Raw genomic sequence first — 12446 nt, 5'->3', positions numbered from 1 at the left:
AAACCAATGAGAGTGAAGCCTGGTCAGAAAACTAATCAAAGTAGGTGTTTTGTGACCTCACAGCCAATTGATCGGCTGGATTTCCATGAAGCTTGAAGAGATGGAGTCCAGCTACATAAGATTATCCATGAGAACCACACTTATCCTTCTGTCCCTAGCCTAGCCCCATCTGTTTTAGAACATTTCACACAGAAAGTGGCCTGGCAGGAGAGACTGTATGATTAATATATTGCTGTGTCTAAATTCAGGGGTTGTAGCCTTCGATGGACGTGGTCTACAAAGGTGTGTCCTTTGTAGGCCAGGGCATGTCCTTTGTAGACTGCAAAAGTCGAACCGAGCATTGTTAAATGAGACAGTCTGGTCTACGGAGGACACTGGGGCTGACGCATGCCCAGTTAGAAGGAGGAATCCTCTTGGTGCCAAAATGGGGAAGCCCTTGCGTGACAATACACAATACTGTATGCCCATATATTGGCCAAGAGAGGCTCAAAATGGCCGTTAGCGTAATTTGAATCAGATGAATAAAGCGATGATTTTATATGGATTCAATTTAATAAATGTAACAACATTTAATAATCTAGCTACTAACTGGGGAGACTGATAAATTACAGATAAAGGAATATAGCAGGACGATCGGTTACCATAGTTAAACCTCACGTTGAACAGTTATTCCCAGTTAAATAAATTCTCTGCTGCATTTGAAGAAGCCTTCGAATTGGGACAGCCTTGGTCTCGCCACTGTGACGCAATTTGACCCATGTGGTCTTCAAATGCAGCCTTTGAAGGATACAACCCCTGAATTGAGACACAGCTATAGTTTGCCTGCATCAGCTGGCTATTCTTTTCATGGTGCACCACAGAATATAGCCTACCGGAAGCAGACATTTCTCCCCAATTTAACTTTAAAGTGGAGTCCTCAAATGTTTTAAAGGAACACGCCAACATTATGGGAAATGCGCTTATCATCTTCTCCAGAGTCAGACAAGATGATAGATACAGTACCAATTTCCTCTCAGTAGAAAGCTACCTGGCTGCAACCTAGCCTAGCTTAGCACAAAGTAATGGAAGCGGATACGGACCACTAGTCTACTGTAGATTAAAACTCCGGGAGAGGTGTTTTTGGCCAACAGCTAGGCTAGTCGTCTGTATCCGCTTCCATTCATTTGTGCTAAGCTGGTCTAGTTTGCAGCCGGATCTCTTTCTACTGAGCACACAAAGAGGAAGTTGGTATCTATCTATTGCTGTGTTCCTTTAATTAATATGGGTCTCCAAGATTAGCCTACTCTGACTGACTGACAAATTATAATTAACTAACTAACTAACTAAGTGATTGACCAGGTAACTAACTAGTTAACTAACCCGTCCATCCTTGGTCTCCACAACTGTCTGGTTTCCTTCTTCTTGTCTTGTCACCTCCACCTCGATATAGGCCTCTGTCTCATCAGCCAACCAGACACGCTTCTTACCTGGGAACACGCACGCACGCACGCACGCACGCACACACACACACACACACACACACACACACACACACACACACACACACACACACACACACACACACACACACACACACACACACACACACACACACACACACACACACACACACACACACACACACACACACACACACACACACACACACACACACACACACACACACACACACACACACACACACATACACACACACACAAAACAAGTTAGTGTGAGACTTGTCCAGCGAGCGATCCACTTGTCCACTTTCATTGTATTCGCTTTCAATGTTCGCTTCCTTGTATTCAGTATTACCATTATTATATTACCATGAGAAATTACAAGTTTCTAAAATGATTCACTATAGTATTTATATTATTTTCTATAGTTCATTCTCATACAGGATGGCTGCATACATCTTTCAGTATGGATGGCCCCAGTGGAAATCAAACCCTTAACCCTGAGACTGACCACTCCATTGTCCATTGTACACAGGACTACTATGAATGCTACTTAATTGTGTACATGTGTGCATGCGTGTGTCAGTGTCTGTGTGTGTGTGTGTGTGTGTGTGTGCGTGTATGTGTCAGTGTGTGCGTGTGCGTGTGCGTGTGTGTGTGTGTGTGTGTGTGTGTGTGTGTGTGTGTGTGTGTGTGTGTGTGTGTGTGTGTGTGTGTGTGTGTGTGTGTGTGTGTGTGTGTGTGTACCATCATAAGCCTGTGCCTTGGCTGCCAGCCCCTCCAGGTTGGTGAGTCGAAGGTAACAGGCAGCTTCACCAAACTCCTTCAAGTCCAGGAAACGAGACATCCTGAGGAAACAATGAATAACATAAACATCATAATTTATGTAGACATATGCGACCTGATAAACAACGAATGATGTGATGAGTAAAGAACAAACAAACATCTAATGCTCATGTGCAGAGAGCCTTTTTCCTCAGTGAGCCACTCAGAGATGACAGGATAAATCTCATGGTATTACCGCTCCTTTCTGCTCTCATGGCTATCCTCCACACAGGCCTAACGAGGCAGGATGGACGTCTGCCACATCCCACCCTCCCTGTCGGGGAGCTTTGGCCATTTATTTATTAAGTCCACCTGCTGAATGTATATACTGTAGTTCCAGTGTTGCCAATTCACCTGCGTAAGAGCTACTGTACAGAGTTCTACATTAAGTTAGAAGTTAGAAGTTTTAGACAAACAGCACTTACAAAAAAAAAAAAAAAAACTAACATCACAATAAAAACAAATAGAAAAAACAGTGCACATAAATATTTACATGGATATCATGGTTAGTTGTCTGGTTCCCCTACAGTTGTTTTCCAGGTACTTAAAGGGGAACTATTTTACTATTTCTTTCACTATTTGGGCACTTTTACACAATTCCTGTGAGTCTATGGAACACCTCTGTAATATATATATTTCTTTTATTCATTGTTTTGTATTTCTAATCAAGTCCTCAAAAACAGGGCGGCTCCTAAACCACTGCGGAGCGTCGTCTTCGCCTGAACATTAACATGCAGCGGTGACTATATGACATCACATATAGGCACATTTTCAAACGACTCAGTTCAGTGAGGGTGAATATTGTGAGAGGAGAATTGGAAGAATGCGCCAATATGAGAATTTTGAGACATAGATCATATTAATATAAGTTCACATAGCTAGGAAACAATGCTAAACACTCAAAAAGGCCATTTATAAGATAGTTCCCCTTTAATACAAAGGCTGATTGTGTATCTCCCTTAAGCAGGCATAAACAAGTAATTCCTACTCAAATTTCACTTTGCCTTTTGATTCACCCATACACAAACCACATCATCCCTGAATATTAATATCACACCGTTAAACAGACATAAATAATAAAGTATAAAAACATAAAGCAATTGTAATACCCCCAAAAAAATAGAAAATGCTAACTAAAGCATAGTTGTGTGACATGGGTTCAGAGACCCTCCTTGAACTTCTTTCCTCCTTTACCCTTCGCCCTCTTGTGTTGCATTTGGTTCTTCCTCTGTGATGTCGTTCTCGTTCCCTTTATAATCCTCCCACTTTCCCCATCTTTCCCCAAATTTCTCTTCCTGTAACCTCAGCATGTGTGTTATCCTCTCCATATCCTGTATTTCTTCCACTATTCCTACCCATTGTGCTATTGTCGGTGGGTCTTCCTTGTACCACAGTCTCGTTATTGCTTTTCTGGCCGCTATCAACATTATCTTTATTAAATATTTGTCCCCCCCTTGTATTCCCTCGTGTGTCAGGTCTCCTAAGTAAAGCACCAGTCCTGTTTGTGGTAACCCGTATCCTAATATTCTGATCATTGCTTCCCCTATCTCCTCCCAATACCCCTTCAGCTTCTGACATCCCCAGAATATGTGCGTGTGATTTGCCCCCTCCTTCCCACACATCCTCCAGCATGCTCTTTGTGTTGGTGCATATTTTCCCTTCAGTTCTGGGGTTATAAAGAATCTGATTATGTTTTTCCATCCAAATTCTTTCCATATCCTCGATCCTGTTGTTGAATGTTGCACCTCGCATATGTTCCCCCATTCCTTCCCTGTTATTCCTATCTCTAGTTCTCTCTCCCATTTCTCCCTTATATAATCGGTCGTGTGTCCCTTGCTGGTCATTATAGCCCGGTACAGTGCTGATATTACCCTTCCTTTCCCTCCTTCGTATGCCCTTACTATCATCCTAATTATTCCATTCTGTTCTTCTTCCTTGTCCCCTCTTATTTCTCTATTATAGTAATCTCTAATCTGTAGATATCTGAAGTGGTCCTTGTTTTCTAGTCCAAATTTCTCCTTTAATTTTTGTAGTGTTTGCATTTCCCCCTTCTCTATCATTTTGCATATCGCTGTTGCCCCCCCCCCCTCTCCCACCTTCTGAATCCATGGTCTAACCTCCCTGGTTTGAATCTCTTGTCATGTGATACCCATCTCAGGACCCCTGACTGCTTCTCCAATTTGTGTGTTTTTACTACTCTGTTCCATATGTTTAAGGTGCATTTGGTGATTGGATCTAATAGTCCCTCTTTCTCTTTAAATAGTTCCCTATCTCCCACCAGAGCTTGTACCTTGTATCCCTCCCCTTCTTTTTCAATGTCTTTCCATCTTGCCTCATATCTGTCGTTACACCAGCACGTCACTGCTCTCAGTTGTGCTGCATAGTAATAATCTTGTAGGCTGGGTACTGCCATCCCTCCCTCTTCCTTTGGTAGTTGTAGTGTTTTATATCTGACCCGTGGTCTTCTCCCCGCCCATATGAACCTCGATATCAGTCTGTCCCACTCCCTGAATTGATTCTGTGGTATTTGTATCGGTAGTGACTGGAATAGGTACAGTAACCTTGATAGTATGTTCATTTTAATGACCTCTATTCTTGAATTGAAGTCCAAGGGCATTACTGTCCATCTCTCTAAGTCTCTCTTGATGTTCTGATTTATCTGTGTATAGTTCGCCTCAAACAGTTTCTCCACCCCTCTCGTGATGTTCACCCCTAAGTATTTAATCTTGTCCATGTCCCATCTTATCCCGTACTGTTCTCTAATTTCCGTCGTTGGGGTATAGTTCCATGCTAAGGTCTGTGTCTTTGTCACGTTTAGTTTGTATCCTGAGTAGTGGCCATATTCCTTCAGTAGATCCATCAGTGCCGGGAAGCTCTTGTCTGGTTGCCTCATGTATACTATCACGTCGTCTGCAAATAGGCCTAGTTTATATTCCGTTCCCTTTATCCTTACTCCCTTAATGTCCTCGGTCTGTCTGATCAGTTGTGCCAGTGGTTCTATGAAAACGGCGAAGAGCGTCGGTGAGAGACAACATCCCTGTCTGGTAGCCCTCTCTAATCTGATTCTATCCGTCAAGCTGCCATTCACCTTAACCCTCGCTGTCGGTTCTTGATATAGCGCCTTGATCATCTTCATCGCCCTCCCGTTCAGTCCGAACCTCATCAATGTTTTATATAAAAATTTCCAGCTCACACTGTCAAATGCTTTTTCTGCATCTAGGCTAATCAGTACCGGGCTACCCCCTTGTTTTTGTATCTCCTCTACTATGTGTAATGTCTTTCTCACGTTGTCCTGTGTCTGTCTCCCTTTAATAAATCCAGTTTGATCTTCATCTATAATGTCTGGCATAAACGTCTCAAATCTCTTTGATATTATCGATGTATACATCTTGTAATCCACGTTAAGTATGGACACAGGTCTGAAACTACTACATAATTCCCTATCCTTCCCTTCCTTCGGTATCGTGGTGATTATGGCTTCCTTAAGGGAAGACATTTTTAAAGAATTTTTTTTTTAGCATTTATTGCTTTTCATGGTCAGACATGACCGACAGATGAGGAGAGGATGAACGGGAGAAGAGGTGGGGAAGACATGCGACAAATGGGAGTCACTGGGAGTGGGAAGCGAACGCCCTGAATGCCTTCTACAACAGAACTTTGTTTCCGCGTCTCTGATTGGCCAGGTCATTTCTGGTCATGTGACATGTACGCCCAATCGTGGGACCGCAAATTTCTACACTGGTTAAGCTTAGGCGCTCTTTCGAAGTTGGTTAAGGTTAGAGTTTGTCTTAGAGCATGGCGATAGAACGCCAGGTAGTTTGCAGGCTGTTAGACTCGGAAATAGGCGCAGAACTTGCTGTCCCACGATTGGCGCACATGTCACATGACCTGGCCAATCAGAGCGCAAAACTCGAACGCGGAAACTAAGTTCTGTTGTAGAAGGCATACATGCACGCGGGACGGCCACTTTGCGACGCAGCGCGATACATGGTGTGCTACTAGAGCGCCCCAAGGTAAGACATTTTTGAACATGTATTTTCATTGTAAGAACTTTAGTCGTGTTGCTCTCTATTATTAGCCTAACCTAACATAGACAACATCGAACCATCCATCTCTCTCTCTTTGTCTCTCTCTCTCTCTCTCTCTCTCTCTCTCTCTCTCTCTCTCTCTCTCTCTCTCTCTCTCTCTCTCTCTCTCTCTCTCTCTCTCTCTCTCTCTCTCCCATCTTGGAATTCCTACAGTATTGACTTTGCATTGCAGTGGGAGAGAAGGCGGAGCCAAAGTAGCCTCCCAGGTACGCGAGCAGCTCATGCGACCTCTGACCCAGCAGGCCTACTACAGGTACAGGTATGTAAGCAGCTCATGTGACCTCTGACCCAGCAGGCCTACAGGTACATAAACAGCTCATGTGACCTCTGACCCAGCGGGCCTACAGGTACATAAACAGCTCATGTGACCTCTGACCCAGCGGGCCTACAGGTACATAAACAGCTCATGTGACCTCTGACCCAGCGGGCCCATGGATCTCTGCTCTGGAAGAGAGTTGAACGATCTGCTCATTATCATAGTACTTCTCGAAGTAAAATACATATCACAGTGTTGAAAGTCGGCGATATTCACCTTTAACAGTCACTGGTTGAATACCCAGGGGGAGGTTTTGTGTCATAATTAATAACATTACCGTAGAATAAAGATCATTTGGTTTCAAAATCTCAAACAACATTTTGTCGGAATGTGACACGTGAAGCTCCAAATAATCTTGATGACATCACAAGTGCAAGTGTTATATAGTGTCCCTGTTAAAGGGAAAATCCACCCTAAAACAGAATTGTGCTATTTTAATGATTTTGAACTGTGTCTCTAAGCTAGAAACCAGGGCAACAATTTACGTAAAAATATTCAGATGTTAACTTTATCTCAATTACAAGCAATCCAGACAGCATATGTGGATGTTTTCCATTTACCTACATCAGATTGATCAATAAAAGTGCTATTTGTTTTTTGATAAAATGTGATGTCTGTGCAAAAAAATATTCCATTATAATCAGGACATGAATGGAATAAATCAAATCAATAAATAAAGGTGGAGGCAGACAGTGAAGGTACACAGTCAACCTTAATCTTTAACATGTTTACCTGGTTTTCACCTACAATTTCCACCACATAATGTGAAATATGTAGGGGAGGTACAGTGTGCACTCAATGAATGTGTTCCTTTATATGTTCTTCACAGAAAATGAGCCAAGGCCAATGAGTCTCAGGTAAAAAAAAAAAACATTTCTATCATTGTATCATTTCTCTTTTAGTAAACATTGAAAACAGGTCCCACAAATCCGAACACCACACAAGGGTTAAAGTTCAATAACATTGCCCAACAAATTGCTCTCCCACTCTCTACTCACTTTGCCGTGTGCTCTGACCTCTCCGGGGGAAAGTGACTCGGTTAGTCTGAGAACGCGGTATAATGTGACGTTTGTTTAAGTCTGAAGAACTCTTTCAGAAGGGTGAAGAGAATTTACGTCAACTTAGGGTAAAGACTTAGAAAGAGTCTAAGAATGTTGTGTCGTCGTGAACCTTGTGTGACCTAAGGTGTGTAGGTTTAGAGTAGCCTAAGTCAAGGTAGTATGTAAGTGTGTCTTAAGTGTCTAAGTTGTTTTAGTCAATAGTCCGAGGAGCGTGGTTTAAGTCTCAAGGATACAGGGTGTGAGCCTAAGTCATGTCTCTGAACAGTGTGGTTTGTAAGTCTGTCTAAACAGCATCGTGGGGGAGACATCACTCTGCTTTATCACCTCCCCTCCAAGGTCACTGCTGTCAATTAAGGCACACAGAAACCATGTGACCTCCTCCTCAACGCGCGATTGGTCGGGGATGTCTTCACTGAGGGTCACATAGAAGGCCAGAGGCGATTTAGAGCCAATATCAACCTTCACCTAACATAGGCAATATCTAAACCATCCCTCTCTTAGTCAGTCTGTCTGTCTGTCTGTCTGTCTGTCTGTCTGTCTGTCTGTCTGTCTGTCTGTCTGTCTGTCTGTCTGTCTGTCTGTCTGTCTGTCTGTCTGTCTGTCTATTTCTCTCTCTCTCTCTCTCCCTCTCTCCCCCCCCCCCTCATCAACCCAACATAAGACTAATTTCACCATACCTCTTTTACACTCCTCTGAGGCATCCCCACTTCCTCTCAGAAAATACCTTGTTTTTTATGTTCATAACTCAAACTAGTCCCCACAAATATAGAGTCTCACTCTCCTTAACCAGCAGGCTCTACAAAACACACCCACACATACTCCTCCGTCATCCTGATCCCAGTAATCTCTCTTTCAGGTTATTTATACATACAGCATTGTTCTCGAAGGCACAACAGATACCTCTGGCTGCATTCTGACATTGACTTATCTTCAGCTAGTTAGACTTGGCTACATTCCCCCATTCTCAAACATCGACTTCATCCTTAGCTGTTAGCTGGTTATTTATTACCATACATGCATGCCAGTACACGCATACATGCACGCGCACACATTGCTCCATGAGTCCCAGGCTCCAGTAGCCATCTCACTAACAAATGCACATAAACACATTGTTTTAGAAAGTCTGAAGCTAAGCCCTCATTCACTAATTAGATTCTAAATTCGATTCAAATTGACTAATCATTTACTAATAATTCACTAATTATGACTCATCATTGTTTTTATAAAGTCTAGAGCTAAGCCCTCATTCACTAATTATGACTTATCATTGTTTTTATAAAGTCTAGAGCTAAGCCCTCATTCACTAATTATGACTTATATCATTGTTTTATAAAGTCTAGAGCTAAGCCCTCATTCACTAATTATGACTTATCATTGTTTTATAAAGTCTAGAGCTAAGCCCTCATTCACTATTCATGACTTATCATTGTTTCATAAAGTCTAGTGCTAATTTAAATCTGATCAGAAATTACTCATCTCTCAGATCTATCTTTCCCTCATGCTGTTTAATGATGAGGTTTGTCACAAAGCTAGATCTGCTTAGGAGGAGAAGATGGGTGTTGAGTTTTCAGAAGACTGGTGAGCAATCAATAGGATTAGCTCTACTACGTCATGTGCTAGAATGGGTCTCATACAATTTAAAGTACTACATAGGCTCCATTATTCCAAAGCCACACAAGCTGAGGCTCAAAGGCACTAAAAAACAAATTACAAACATCTCAAAACAAGCTAGTCAGACTACTACTTGACCTGACTCCTAGAACCCACCTCACCCCTGCCCACTTTGACAACCTAGGATGGCTTAGAGTAGACGACAGAGTACAGCAACTTGCAATGGGCCTGGTCTACAAGATACACTACGCGACCAAGGTACCCATGTACATGTCAAAATACTTCCCAAAGGTCAGTGAATACCACGATCACAACACCAGAGGGAGCTCCACAAATCATGTAAAACCCAGATTCGGCTCAAACAAGGGACTAAACACGTTTCGCAATTATGCCACATCAATGTGGAACGCCCTGCCTAAAGCTGTAAAGGAATGTGAATCACTACCCACCTTCAAAAACACTCTCAAAAAACACCTACGTGAGACTGCAATTCGAAACTGGCCCCTACAAATGTCCTAACCTAGTTGTACAGTAAATGACCAAGTAAGGCTTTGTCAACATTCCAATGTACAGTGTAAAATGTGTGTGTGTCCCCTACCCAACCCCCCCCACCTACAATGTACAGCCCTCACCCAACCCACCCAACCCCACCCCACCAACCTCCTCCAATGTACAGTTTCTACGCCAAATGTATATACACTCCTTTTCTGGACACTTTTGTATCACAAACAGTACTGTATTTGCAAATCTGATATGTCATAAATGTATAGATGTAGCAGTACTGTCTATCTGTATGTCATGTATGTCATATATGTTATGATGAATTGAAAATGGGGGACCCTGGTGGAAACAAGACGAAAGTCTTTCTCTGGTCTGCATCCCCTTAACAATTGTATGTATTGAGATGTACTGTACTGTACCCATTCTGCAATCTGTTAATAAACTTTTCAATCAATCAATCAATGAGATTTACCCCAATGTAAACAACATATATGATTGCTGTAGCCACGCCCCTGCCAACCGTAGCCATATATTTTTATTTCTACCCCGAACTATGATAATTTTGGGACACTTTATTTAAAACCCTATCTGACATCCTGGAGACAGATCTGCAACCATGTCCCCTGACATCTTCAGAGTTCCCGAAATCCATCCAAATTTGCATTAGATTTTCTTATTTTACAGAGCGGAGGAGGATTATTTTAGCTTGGAAATCACCTGGGCCCTCATTTATCAATGTTGCGTATGCACAGATATGTGCGTAACCCGTGAGTACGATCATTTCTAAGCAAAGTGTGGGACTTATCAATTTGAACTTGTGCTTGACTTGCGTACCTGACGCCCGGTGGTAGAATATGAATATTGCAACGCGGAAATAAGCTTCCGTGCATTAGTTTCAACACTGGCGTGTTCTGTATGAACCGTAATTCATTATAGAATTATCATTGTAAAATAGCGACAGTAGTGTAATTATTGTCAAACCCTATAAATATAGCATTTGGAATAGGTCTTTCTCTCCGAATGAATGCAGCATGGTTTATATATAGCGTTATCGGGTGCACTGACTGCGCTCGCGGGGAACTGTTTTCAGAGATAGCAGATAGGGATGAATGAATGAATGAGGGGCAGTCTAATTGCAGAGAGAACATAATATTAACAACCTTCTTTCTGCTAATCATTGTGAAGCTGGTTGTTTATTGTTTTATAAGCCTTCATTAATAATAATAATATTAATAAACTTTATTTGTATAGCACCTTTCATACAGAAACTGCAGCTCAACGTGCTTCACAACAGAAAAAAGACAGGCATAAAATGAGCACATAAAGTGCAGACATATAAAATCACGGTTTTTTACAGTGCAATAAACATTTTCTGGATTACTGTTTTAACAGTTTAAAGTAGTCTTTACCTTCTCTGTTTGGTATCCACAGTTTAAAACTTGACAGTCTTCCCTCCTGTTTGATACCCACTTTGACCCTTCAAACCTCCCACTTGGGGCAAACCTCCCTCACAGGGCGCAGTTCCCTCTCTCAGGCGCAGTTCTAGGCCTGGGTCCTACACAGTTTTAAAGCCTGACAGTCTTTCTTAACCCCAGTTTGAATTTAATTAAAAGCAATAGACAGAGTAAAATATTACAGTGCAATAAAAATAGTAGAATATGACAGTTTATGCAACTGTGCATTAAGCAAGACAAAGTAAAATTATAACAGTGCAAATAAAGTGAAAGAAAGATGTATGACAGGAAAGAAGAGAAATAGTGCTACAGTACAATCAACAGCGGAGTGTATTAAAAGGCTATGGTGAAGAGGTAAGTTTGTGCATGTGACCTGTCCCACCAGAGGCGAGAACATATTAGACCATGTATACTCGCAATTTAAGAATGGGTATAAGTCACAGGCTCTTAGTCCATTCGGTAAGTCCGATCACGCCGCCATATTCCTTTTGCCAAAGTATAAACAAAGTCTCAAGCGAACGCCGGTGGTCTCGCGAGAGGTTAAGCGTTGGGCCGTGACGTCAGAGGAGTCACTCCAAGCTGCACTTGAATGCACAGACTGGAGTGTATTCCGTGATAACACAGCCAATATTAACGAATACACTGAAACGGTGCTTGACTATGTCTGTACTCTGGTAGAAGAAACAATCCCCTCCACCACAATTAAAATCTACCCAAATCAAAAGCCCTGGGTAGACAAATCCGTCCGTGAGGCTCTGAAAGTGCGCACATCAGCATACAACACCGGGCTGGAGACAGGCAACATGGAAGAACACAAGATGGCAAGATACAACGTCAGGAGAGCAGTAAAAGAGGCAAAACGGCGTTACAGGGATAAAGTTGAACTTCAGTTCGAACAGGCTGACTCTAGAGGCATGTGGCAGGGCCTCAGAACAATGACAGATTACAAAGGCACCTCCCTCAAACTGAACAATGACATCTCCTTAGCAAATGATCTCAATTCCTTCTATGCGAGGTTTGAGGCTGTGAATAAAAACACCAGCCTACAAACCACGGCAATGGGGGGGGGGGGGGGGGTCTGCTGATGGAGACTCAGTGTTCAGGGTAACAGAGCATGAGGTGAGACGGATCTTTAAAAAAGTGAATATCAG

The 12446-nt window shown here is 42.4% G+C and overlaps 1 protein-coding gene across 1 annotated transcript in view; it reads right to left on the bottom strand.

Annotated features, from left to right (window-relative positions):
• Positions 1-2286, bottom strand: part of LOC311243993 (myosin-7B-like) — a gene marked incomplete at both ends in the record, with an annotated part of 128528 nt that extends 126242 nt beyond the window's left edge. The window contains 2 exons of the mRNA XM_084333401.1: positions 1360-1466; positions 2187-2286. Of these exons, the coding sequence (XP_084189527.1) occupies positions 1360-1466; positions 2187-2286 (207 nt within the window). The remainder of the gene's footprint in view (positions 1-1359; positions 1467-2186) is intronic.
• Between the last annotated feature and the right edge of the window lie 10160 nt (positions 2287-12446).

Source organism: Notolepis coatsorum (genome assembly GCF_963971535.1).
Source record: "Notolepis coatsorum genome assembly, chromosome: 17".
NCBI lineage: Eukaryota > Metazoa > Chordata > Actinopteri > Aulopiformes > Paralepididae > Notolepis > Notolepis coatsorum.
The sequence above is the reverse complement of the archived record's forward strand: the minus strand, read 5'-3'. Positions and strand labels throughout refer to the sequence as shown.